At 43.4% G+C, this 12,097-nt stretch overlaps 1 protein-coding gene across 2 annotated transcripts; it reads left to right on the top strand.

Moving 5' to 3' along the window:
- Positions 1 to 4,983: 4,983 nt before the first annotated feature.
- LOC115552028 (eukaryotic peptide chain release factor subunit 1) lies at positions 4,984 to 11,663 on the top strand. Of its 2 annotated transcripts, none has more exons than XM_030367731.1 (12): positions 4,984 to 5,116; positions 5,314 to 5,405; positions 5,519 to 5,629; positions 7,219 to 7,394; positions 7,925 to 8,064; positions 8,173 to 8,311; positions 8,494 to 8,684; positions 9,187 to 9,316; positions 9,441 to 9,620; positions 9,726 to 9,790; positions 9,920 to 10,067; positions 10,365 to 11,663. In XM_030367731.1, exons 3-12 carry the CDS (start codon positions 5,544 to 5,546, stop codon positions 10,445 to 10,447), a joined length of 1,338 nt encoding a protein of 445 aa, XP_030223591.1. In that variant the 5' UTR covers positions 4,984 to 5,116; positions 5,314 to 5,405; positions 5,519 to 5,543; the 3' UTR covers positions 10,448 to 11,663. The 2 variants fall into 2 exon arrangements, with proteins under 2 accessions (XP_030223591.1, XP_030223590.1); XM_030367730.1 differs by having other exon boundaries at positions 9,441 to 9,632.
- The last annotated feature ends 434 nt before the right edge of the window (positions 11,664 to 12,097 follow it).

Genomic DNA, 12,097 nt, shown 5'->3' with positions numbered 1-12,097 from the left:
AAACAATAGAATCATGAAACTGCAAACTGACCGACAACATTTTTGTTCTGGACACAAACACTATGGTATGAAACTATGGTATGACAAATTAGCCAACCAATGCTGTCGTCTCTTCAGAGTAGCATACTAGGACACGACCACTATTTGTTTTGACTACTAATTTGTAGTACATTTGGCGATCAAATTAACACTGCGCGTCAGAACGAAACACACGTGACCTTCTGGCTCGTTTAAGGATGTTGTTTGCGCGGAGCCCAGGTGGGAACAGCATCCGTCAGAGCAGTTCATATTATCCAGGGCCCAGCAGCAGGTACTATCCATTTAAAGGCGACACATCATTACGGCGCTGATAGCCAACAGATGGTGATACATTTGTTGATGCCGCTGCGGCTACCTGACCAATTCAAGAAGAAGCGAATGCCATAAACTTCTGCTGGCCAATCGATTAGTTTGGAGTTTGGGTTGTATGTTGTTTTTGTTGTTGCGGCTGCTGGTGTTGTTTTTGTTGTCCCCAATGTTAGTTTTCTCTTGAAATAATATTACATCTTACAAAAATCGTCAATATCAAACCAAAAATATTATGTAGAATTGTATTTTTATAACAAAATTCCCTCACTGCTCCAATACAACGGTAGCTTTATGACTTATTAGGATGTTTTAATAGGGTAGCCTAAATGTTTTATGTGTTAAGGGTGTTTGTTTATTATTATTCATTGCATTTGCTTCATAAGCCAATGGCGCCATCTAGTGAGGAACAAATATATAGCACCAGCATTTTATCTTCGGTTACCCATTTAGGAGCAGTAAGTAGTAAGTTATGGGCGTTTCTTCGATGATCACTGCGGTTGCTGTGAAAATGAGGGTGAGCCGAGGTATCAGGCCCAGTTAACAAGCAAACCAGGGGTCCCCCAACTACGGCCCCCGGGTCACATCCGGCCCACTTAACGATCCCAAACAATCCCTCTAAACATGGCCTATTTAAAAAAAACTAATAATAATAATAATTTCTTTTTTTTTGGGGGAAGTGAAAATTTGAATATAACAATTGTTTATTTATCTTTTACTTAGTCATTTTTCATATATTTGAGCTGTCAAATAGATCGGCAACGTAATGTCACCAAGTTCACGCCACAGTGTCGGGCGATCAACCTGCAAGTGCGTGAGGCAATCAAGCGGCAAGTAAGCGCGGGCGTTTAGAACCGAAGAAAGCAAGACAATGAAATGTCGAAACTGTGGGGGGAAACGGAAAATAGATTCCGATTGCAGAGTTTTTAAACAGCAGTGGACAGATGACTATGTCTTTGTCCAGTGCAAGGAAAAGGCAGTTTGTCTAATCTGCAAAGAGACGGTTCTAAGAATTTAACATCCGCTGACACTATGAAACCCGGCATGGCGGGCAGTATGCTAGCTTGCTGGGCCAAGTGAGGAGAGACAAGGTGGCTAGGCTAAAAAGTGGATTTGCCGCCCAGCAGAGTACAATGCTACGTTTTTGATTAGCAAAATAAATGCATCACATTAAAAAAAATATTTAAATAGGCCTAAATGCATCATCGGACGTTACGTCGATGTCGTAGTGCTTGGTCAACGGTCAATTTAAGTGAAAATGGAGAAACGTGTGGTGGCAAAGCTTAAACGAAGAAAGAGAAATACACTAAAGATACTGCCCTGGTACAACAAATACCGTCCATCTCAACATTTTTTAACAAAAAACGAGAACAAGAACAAAAAACGAGAAAAATGTGGAATCAGTTAGCCTATAGACGTCCATCCAGCAGATGTTATAGCGCTGGATGCTAGTGCTAACTACGATCCTCCAAGCTGTTGAAAAAAATTCTCGAGTGTGGATTACAGTTAGACTTGCCAACCGTCCCGTAAAAAACGGAATCGTCCCTTATTTGGAAACTAAAAGACGTGTTCCGTAATGAACTGATACGGGACGCACTTTGTCCCGTATTTCGGGTCGTGGAAGAATGAGAGCGATTCTTTTCTTCCGTCACTCACTGTGGTGTGACTAGACTTTTTACGGGCCAACCGTCCCGTAAAAAACGGAATCGGCTGTCATGAGTACCAACCAATGGCAGCAGATTTGTGTGGTTGCTAGGACACATTCTTCACAGTGATTGGCTCTGCTGCTGCCTGAAGCGGCCTCGCCCGGCTTCAGGTAAAAAGTGTACTAAAAACACCAACAAGAATGGCTCCCCACGCCAAAACAATAAAAAGGAAAAAGAAAAGCAAAATACAGAAAAGAGTGGAAAAGGGACTTTAAATGGATAGAATTATAGTATTCGAGAAGATGAGTTCAAGGCGAACTGTACAGTATGCAAACGTCAATTTTTGGTCAGCCACGGTGGTCTGACAGACGTAAAACAACATGCTTCCGGCGCAGCACACAAGAAGAACGTGGCCCAGAGGAGAAGTCAGGGAGCTCTGACACAGTTCCTTGTACGACAAGCAACTCCGGAGGCTAACATGGTATGTCAAATAACTGAGCATTTTTTTTGTATGCTAGTAGTAGCCCAGACGAGTGGATAGGCCTACGAGTGTGAGAACAGTCAGCATCTGCGTGAGCAGAAGAAGACTCACTACTATATGGCTTTGTAAAATGGAAATTGGTCTGAAATGAGGTCAAGGAGAAGTATAGGCTATATGATTTGAACATTTTACATTTAAGGCTCAATAAAGGGGATAGCAACATTTTAGCTCTGCACAGATCCAAGTAATGTATACTTTACATTTCAGACTATTTATCAAATCATACCTTTATTCACGCTTTGTGTTGTCAATTCATGCTGCTAAATGTTCAATATAATTAAGTATCAACACTGTGCTATTTTCTTTTTTAATAAGACCAACTGAATCATATTGTGTAATGCAAGTAGATATAATATATAAATAATATAAAAAAATATTGCATACTGTCTTTTTACAACTTTTACACACCTCAAACAGCTCATGCATGTATAACAGTGGTTCTCAACCACTTTGTGTTTTAGCTTGTCACAGTGTATGGTTGTCCCTATAGTTAATCTATAACCAACCCCTCAGCAGGAAATGTGTTAAAAAAAACTTTTGTAACCTTCTTGTTTTTTAAGCTAGAGACTAGAGACAAAAAATAAGTTTTAAATTGACTATAAATACAATCTCTAATATCCAAGGCCATTTATATTAGTTTTAAACCATTTAATATAAACCATGATTAACTTAACATGTGTCAACCAACCCCCAAAAAAGTAACTTAACGTGTGACAATCAACCCCCAAAAAGTGACCTATACCTAGAATGTAGCATACTTTTGCTGGCTACATAGGTGTTGTCATGGCTTTGGAGGCACAGCAAGTTGTTTTTCTACAGTTTGTGATATTTCTTTTGCACTAAGTGCTAGTTTACATTCCATGTTTTTGTTCCAATTTGTGATATTTTTTGCACTGTTTTTGTTTACAGTTAATTTAAGTGCTTACAGATTGTGATACATTTTGCACTAGGTGTTTTTATACTTTTGTTAGGCCTAAGAGGCCAAATGTTTGCACTACTACTGTTACATCAAGAAACACAATACTACTGTACCATTAAGAAAATGTTATTTTGCACTAAATAAATTCTTCAATGTTAAACTGTTACTTGTGTAGTCTGTATATACTGCAAATACAAAACTGAAGTTAAGGTATGTGTCTTGAGTACATGCTTATTATAGATGCGGTTGAAGAATATATATTTTTTTCTTTTTTACTTGTGACTTGTGATGGTATGAATTATTAAATGGATAGGACTTGCTACAGTAAGTCTAGCACAGTAGTAACACAGTGGTAGTAGTAACACAGTAGTAGCAAATGCATGCGTGTACACATGTGCGCGCGCTTCGTGCGCGTGCATGTGTCCCTTATTTACATTTCTGATAGTTGGCAACCCTAATTACAGTCAACATTCCCCAACGTTTTCATTGCATTAAAACTGTATCTGACCCTACCTGTCAGTAACTGCGAGGGAGAGGGGGCCTTTTCCAAATTGGCAAGAATTAAAAATGAACTTCGGACAAGGATGACACAGTGACGCTTGAACAATCTTTCACTCATGGCCATTGAATCAGAACTCGTCCGGGAGTTGGATTTCGATGAATTGATCAATGACTTTTCTTCCAAAAAGTCCAGGAAAAGGCAGCTTATTTAGGTAAGACATGTTTAACTGTGGTAGCCTGTTCTATGATGTTGTTGCTAAGCATTTTGGTGTTTTACAAATGTAGGCCTATGGTAAAAATAAGATGTCCTAATTTTACGTTGGGCAATGTTAAAAATAAATTAAAGAAAAATAAAAGTCTCCTTCACGGCTCCCTTTATAAAAGTTATGTATGCTTACTTACTGATGATCCGTCAGATTCTGACCGAACAACCTCATGGAAATTCTATTTTACAATTCTTTATATTTTAAACTAACGAAATTCATTAAAGGAAGTCATTTAAAGTCATGATATTAACCTGACATATTCCATGTTGTTCTGCCGTTAAGACGAGCGGCTGGCACTATGCATGCCCACAGCCGCAGGGTTAGATAATCAATCTCTCTCTCTCTCTCTCTCACTCCTGGCTACGCGCCGCATTATAATGTGTGTGACTGTGGATTGCATGACTTATAATATGCGACCAAATTCGGTGTGCTAGTGCGTGTATTTGCGTATTGGTAGGGGTCCATGGCTGGTTTGTGTCCAGGGCCCGTGGTCATGTTAATCCGTCCTTGCAAGGACGTACCTATGTGGACGGTACATGCTCTGTACTGCCAACTGTAGCGCGCATCAAACTAAAAAATCCCTTCAAATGTATCCAAAGGTAGAAACGCCCCGGTCCCATAATTGACAACAGTTACACGCCACTTGTTGCCTACAATCCTGCGATCGACCGAATGGGAACCAACCACGTCCAGTCTACGGTTTCTATGCGGTTTCCAGGAAGTGAACACCGACATTCTAATCTCCTCCTCCCACATGTGAGCTCCATCGTACCGACCACGCGCAGTGTGGGGAAGCGAGAGACCGGCTGGAAAGGCAACGTCATTCCTTCTACCACCGAGGCTCGGCAGCCGTAGCGCAAGAACTAGATAGCGAGCGGAGCGGTGGTGTCCGAGGCAGGTACGGGTTTCATGAGCTGATACAAATTATCAAAAAAATATTAATCCTCAATATTGTTAATATTCTGTTTGGCTATTATTGTCGGAGAATACGGAAAATCTAGGTCGTCTCCGACTCCGGTTAGATAATGAATGGGGTGGACACTAGGGCCTGGAAGAACACTTAGGGCCTGTTTTTTCCGCGCACTTTACTGCCAGGGGTAGCCAGGGTAGAGTCTTTCCGTTACGGCCCGTCCATCCACCAGCACTGGTCAGGTGCTACACGGGACACCCGCCACTTGTCTGGAGAGGTAGACGGCTTGTTGTTCCAGTAAAATCCATCCTCTTAAGCCAAACGGGGGTGATCGCTGTGTTCCGTCGTTACGGTGGGATGATATTCTTCTTCTCTATCTTGTATTTTCAGGTGCTGAAGCGATTACAGCAGGAAGATGGCGGACGACCCTAGCGCGGCGGACAGGAACGTGGAGATATGGAAAATCAAGAAGCTGATCAAAAGTTTGGAGGCCGCCCGCGGGTGAGTCGGTGGGGTCGCGGTGTGGGGATGCTTATAAAATAGGTCAACCGCTGCAGGGGAGATTGTGCCGGCGCCGCTACAGCTGGATGTCGGAGGACTGAGACGAATCTGGGAGTGGTAGCCTAGCGGCTAGCTAGCTAGCTAACTTGTCTTACTTTAGCTCCGTGTGCTAAACGCGCTACATACGGGCTGAGGCTCCGCTGCTGTGTCGGCACAAGATCGACACCGGTGGACAGCGACGAGTACCGAGAGGTGCCGTCCCCGTTGTGTGTTTTTAGGACAACTGAGGAGACCGTATGGTACCATGTATACATAGAGAACCCGGCTGGGGGGGTCTGCTAGTAGGCGTCATTTCCAGAAGCAGGCCGCGGTAGGGATTCTTTGACAAGACCACGTTGGGGATAGGACCGGATGGGTGTACTGAATGGGTGTCCAAAGACTTCTACATAACGCACATAACAGTCAAGCTGTGGCTTGGGTCCTGGTACACGGTTAGATGATGGACGATTCACTTTATAATTCCTTGCGACCATCATAGCTTGTTGTTAGCCTAGCATTTTTTTGTTAACTTTTAACCACGGTAACGAGCCAGCAGAAGCCGGTGGGAAAATTGTCAACTCTTGAATTTTGTCGTTGGTGTATTGCGGCTCGAAGTGAATAGTCGTCGTAACGTTATCTAATAGGATGGGTATAACATGGAGCTGTTCACCGCACCAGCTGTTTGTTATAGAACAGCGTTCAATCTGGCGTTGCGCAGAATGTGCTGTCCTGTGGTCTGCTGCCTGTCATGTTCCACAGGGTTGACCATTTGTCCTACATTCATTTGTTAACTATGTACAAGCAGCGTCAGCGAGTGTGCTTTGCATTTTGAACAGGTAGTGAATACGGACGCAATATGGGAAACATAAGTACAGTCCTTGGTGTCAAGGACAGAGATTGAATAGTATGCAATTGAAGTACCATCGTCATTTCCTCTTACCCTTCAGTTAGCTTCCAGGTAATAGGTGAAACCAGACTTTGGTCTTTCTTACATTTAAAGTATTTGATTTTTTAATCTTGGAGTAATTCAGCCATTGTCCTCATTGACAATAAACACATTCATTTTCCAACCTTGATCATTAGTGTTTTAACAACAATGTGAAATGTTTTTCTTGCTACCTATTCAGCAATTGGGATTATGATTAGAGACTTTCTGTATAACAGTAGCCTATGACTATACATTATGAATACAGAGAAATACCATCACTTTGCCAAAGAGGTGAATTGCCTTTCTCTTTACCTCTCCAAGAATTGGGCTTATGATTATAGGCTTTCTGTATAACAGTAGCCTATCTTATGCATGTTGTATAATTTTTTTTGTACACTAGGCCAGAATCTAAGAGCAGTTCCTTTTTTACCCGATAATTACAGTGCAATGTTGAGTGAGATCAGCATAATTATTATGGTGATTCTTTTCAGGCTTTTGTGGTTTTGGGGTGTTATTACATACTTGTGGCCGAGTGTAACGTGTGTTGAAGTCCTATTGTGTGTTTTTGTATTTCTACTGTAGCATATACCTAACAGCAGCTCCCCTTTTGTTGTCTCGACAGTAACGGGACCAGCATGATCTCACTGATCATTCCCCCTAAGGACCAGATATCCAGAGTGGCCAAGATGTTGGCAGATGAGTTTGGAACGGCCTCCAACATCAAGAGCAGAGTCAACAGACTGTCGGTGCTCGGGGCCATCACCTCTGTACAGCAGAGGCTAAAACTCTACAATAAAGGTACATTAGGGTGATAGAATTTCTCCATCTCCATTTGCTGGGTTTTTCAGGTTCTGTTGTATTCTTCTATAGATTAATTCCTTTTCATATATACATTACTGTTCAAAAGTTTGGGGTAACCGAGACAATTCATGTTTTCCATAAAAACTCTACCTTTTATTCAGCTTTAACGTCCCCCAGGCAGTTTAAGTTGAGTCGGAAATGAATAGGTATCATCAATGGATTCATCATTTGGTTATAGTTTAGTAACATGCACTGCCGTGTTGCATTTTTATAATTTGCTACGCACAATCTTTCACGCATTGTTAGACCTGGACTCAAGTCTCCTCTCATATCAGACGGGTTTCTTGGCGTGTACGTTAATACGCTTGATCCTCCAATAATAATGACCACATTCCACTTCTTTATAACCCATTGTGCCTCGTGGCAATGCTCCTCAGAGCAGCAGCAGCAGCAGCTGCTGTTGTGTTTGCCGTTGCAACAGCTTATTATTGTGCTCTAATGCCCTCTCTGCCCTTCGCCCCCTTTAGTGCCACCTAACGGCCTGGTGGTGTACTGTGGCACCATCGTGACAGAGGAGGGCAAAGAGAAGAAGGTCAACATCGACTTTGAGCCTTTCAAGCCAATCAACACCTCTCTGTACCTCTGTGACAACAAATTCCACACAGAGGTACGAATGGCAGTCCAGTGTGCCTTTTTGAAACTTCCTTCTCCTCCCCTCCCTGCTTCATGGCACGGTCTAAATATCTCCCCTTTGCCCCCCCCCCCTTTTACCCAGGCGTTGACGGCCCTTCTGTCCGACGACAGCAAGTTTGGCTTCATCGTGATTGACGGTAGCGGGGCTCTTTTCGGCACGCTGCAGGGCAACACCAGAGAAGTGCTGCACAAGTTTACCGTGGACCTGCCCAAAAAGCACGGTACGGCTCACCACCACCACACCGACATGCTCTCCGCCATCTCTGCTGTCCACCGTGCACTTTAGACACGGGTCTTCCACACAAATAGCAGCTGTGTTCTTCTCGCCCTCCCCATTTGAATATTTGTGGAGCGTTGTGGTCATTCTGTCCTTTTTGCCTCTTTGTCCCTCCCTTCATTCTAGGCAGAGGAGGACAGTCTGCCCTGCGTTTCGCCCGTCTGAGGATGGAGAAGAGACACAACTACGTGCGGAAGGTGGCGGAGACGGCCGTGCAGCTCTTCGTCTCCAACGACAAGGTCAACGTGGCGGGCATGGTCCTGGCCGGATCGGCTGACTTCAAGACCGAGCTCAGCCAGTCAGACATGTTTGACCCCGTAAGTCTATTTTTGTTCTTTTACATAAAGCTGGACCAATGTTTCATGAACAACCTGTATAGTGTGGACATGGTGTTGCGGCTCGGCCCCTCCAAACACGTGGCCTGGAGTCGGGAACTCTCCTCCCAGTCACCCCCATGCTGAGGGATTGTGGGAAGGCTAGCATGCAGCACATGGAAGTTAAACTTCAGTTAACTTTAATGCGAATGAGCACTCGCGACATTCAGTGAGTGCTGGCGGACTATACAGACTTTCACTTCATGGTTTTAAGCACTTCCATCAACAAAGTGGTAAATTCCCTAGCAGCCAAACAAGAGTGCGTGGCGTTGCCTAGCTATAAAAAACATTTTGTGTGTATGTATATAATATATATATGTATATGTATGTATGTGTGTTGCTCTCCAAGTGTATCAATTTATTTGATGTATGTTTATTAAACTTCCTGTTTCTAATTTTGTTTTTAACCGTAGATGCCTCTGTTTTTATCCATTTTGTCTAACAGAGGTTACAAGCGAAAGTCCTGAAGCTAGTGGATATCTCGTACGGTGGAGAGAACGGTTTCAACCAAGCCATCGAGCTCTCGGCGGAGGTCCTGTCCAACGTCAAGTTTATCCAGGAGAAGAAGCTCATTGGTGGGTTACCTTCCAACCAGGGGTCAGCAATTCTGGGATTGGGATTGGAGACGAGGGGTTGACGACTCTGCGGTTCTTCGTTGCTTGACTCCCTGTTCATATCTCTCCCTACCTATCTATGCAGGGCGGTACTTTGATGAGATCAGCCAGGACACGGGGAAATACTGCTTCGGCGTGGAGGACACACTAAAAGCGCTGGAGATGGGTGCTGTAGAGATCCTCATAGTCTATGAAAACCTGGACACGATGCGCTATATCCTGCGCTTGCACGGGGCTGAGCAGCAGAACAACGGATCCGAAAACGGTACCGATAAAAGTAAATTATGAACAAGCACTCTGTGGATTACCAGGCGAAAAATGGCTCGTCCTTACTGCTCTCTAACCCCTGGTATGATTATTGCCTTTTTAGACGAGAAGACTTTGTATTTAACGCCGGAGCAGGAAAAAGACAAGTCCCACTTCACAGACAAGGAGGTGAGAGGACAATCCTGAGCTACTAAAGTCTGGCCGACGTTAATTTAAGTGGTCGGTTTGAAGTTTCTCAATGCACAATTTTTATTTTTTTTCTTAATTGTCTTCCATTTTTTTGAATTAATGAAATAGACCGGGCAGGAACATGAGCTCATCGAGAGCATGCCCCTACTGGAGTGGTTCGCCAACAACTACAAAACGTTCGGAGCCACTCTGGAGATAGTCACGGACAAGAGCCAGGAGGGGTCCCAGTTTGTCAAGGGCTTCGGAGGGATCGGGGGTGAGTGTTTCTCGTCGACCCTGGAAAAAGCCACTGCGAGCATTGGAAGTCCGAATTGGATTTCCTTATTAGTTTAGAGGATCCCTAAATGGATCTTTGGAGCCAGATGTTGGCGGAATTCAGGCTTTCCATTTCCCTTTGAACACTAATAGGCATCCCATGGCTCTAATGGGAATTAGGCTATAGAATAAGTGATTTCCTTTTTATAATTTATTTTGACTATTTTCCTTGATCTTGCAGAGGATTACTTGGTGTCTTCATTTGCACTCTGCTGAGACTTGTCTTTGTATTTCTCAGGTATTCTGCGGTACAGAGTGGACTTCCAGGGCATGGAGTACATGGGAGAGGACGATGAGCTGTTTGATTTGGATGACTACTAGGTAGTCGGGGACTGATATTGGGAGGAAAAAAAAAGATGAAATGAATGAAGAAATAAGGAAAGAAAAAGACCTCCTCTCTTTTGCAGCAACGAGAGGGGCAGCTGAGCCGATCACAATAAAGACACACATGCCAATAAACCCGGTTGCATACACAGACATGTGCTCACATTTCCAATATGTACCCACAGGAACCCAAAAAAACACATGGCTGAAGAGGAGTAAACTATCGGTTTCAGTCCAGAGAGGGAGACCACCCTTCCTGAATAAACCCCTGCCTTAGAGTGCTGGTTCCTTCCCCTAGTTGGATTGGACTTGACTCATTTTTGTTCATTTTATCCCCCTCCCCTCCATTTTGAATGAACACAACAGCAAGTACCCAGCGCTCTCGCTGTCCCCGGCCCCCTGCGTCTGAAGAACCACTTTGGACTCACATATAGAAAATATATTTTCCTTTCTTCCCTGTCCCCGTCTTAACCTAGACCGTGTTCCCCTTCCCACCCCGCCCCCCCTCTGCTTCTCAATCTTTTTTTTTTTTTTTTTTTTACTGGTTACTGCTGCTGTTGTATTTTATGAGAGTGGGGGATTTTTTTTACCTGGGTTTCTGTAGAGAAAGGGGGAACAAAGTATTAAATTTGAACTGCTGAAAACCATTTCTACATCTTCTATGGCTGTGGTCTTAATCCTTCTGGAATCCGTTGTCAGGGCCTTGGCCGATTCAGCTGTTACTACTTTGTGTTCTTCATTGGCGCAGCCCCTATTGTGATGGTACTCGCGAGGTACTCCCGGTTTTAGTTTTCCATTTTCATTACTCAATGTGTCAAGTAATTTTATTTTCTCTCAATTTGTTTTTGATAAAGCCCCACTTTTTATCCTCTAATTTATCTTGCAATTAACCAATTTTGTTTTTTTTAAATGCATCACATGGTCTGTAGGTCTTGGAGGAAATGGGTAGATGTATGGGGAGATGCTAGTTGTAATGACAGATTTTATTGACATGTTTTCTAATCCAAATGTCCATGGATGAATGCCAAGTCAATGAGCCCTTTAGAGTGGGACAACCTTTACATTTCCTTTCCGCACAGAACCATGTCATGCATACTGGTAGTACTCTAGCCAAATGTCTTTGTAGATTTGGGGTTTTATTGTACAGGAAATGCACTATAATGGGCTTGTTGATGGCAAAAAAATACAAATAGCACTGGCTCTTTATTTTGTGCCCGAAATGTGGACCCATCCATTATTCCCGTTAAACATAATGATAGATGGTAAATAAATGATTCAGAGGAAGATAACCTAAAAACTTCCCTGGTGATTATAAAGCCTACCGTGTCGTTTCGGTTATCACTCTGTGTACCTGCCAATGCTAATAATTGAACGAAGGCAATTGGCTGGACCGGGAAGACCCATTTTTACCCATAACACATTTAAGGGCCATATGCATTGCAACACACAGGGCTAGTATTCAAATTTTGGATTGATAAACCTCGGTTCTACAAATTGAACACCTCACATCCTATAGCATCACAGCAAACCTATGCGGATGATTGATCCTGCCTTGGCGTATTCCTCTTCAGGATAGCAACAGCATCTTCACCCATTTGCCCCGTTGTTTGGGGGAGTCACCGGGGAAGCCTTGAAACTGCGCTAAGC

Source organism: Gadus morhua, chromosome 10 (assembly GCF_902167405.1).
Source record: "Gadus morhua chromosome 10, gadMor3.0, whole genome shotgun sequence".
In the NCBI taxonomy this organism is placed as follows: domain Eukaryota; kingdom Metazoa; phylum Chordata; class Actinopteri; order Gadiformes; family Gadidae; genus Gadus; species Gadus morhua.
Note: the sequence above shows the minus strand (reverse complement) of the source record. Positions and strands in the feature narration are given on the sequence as shown.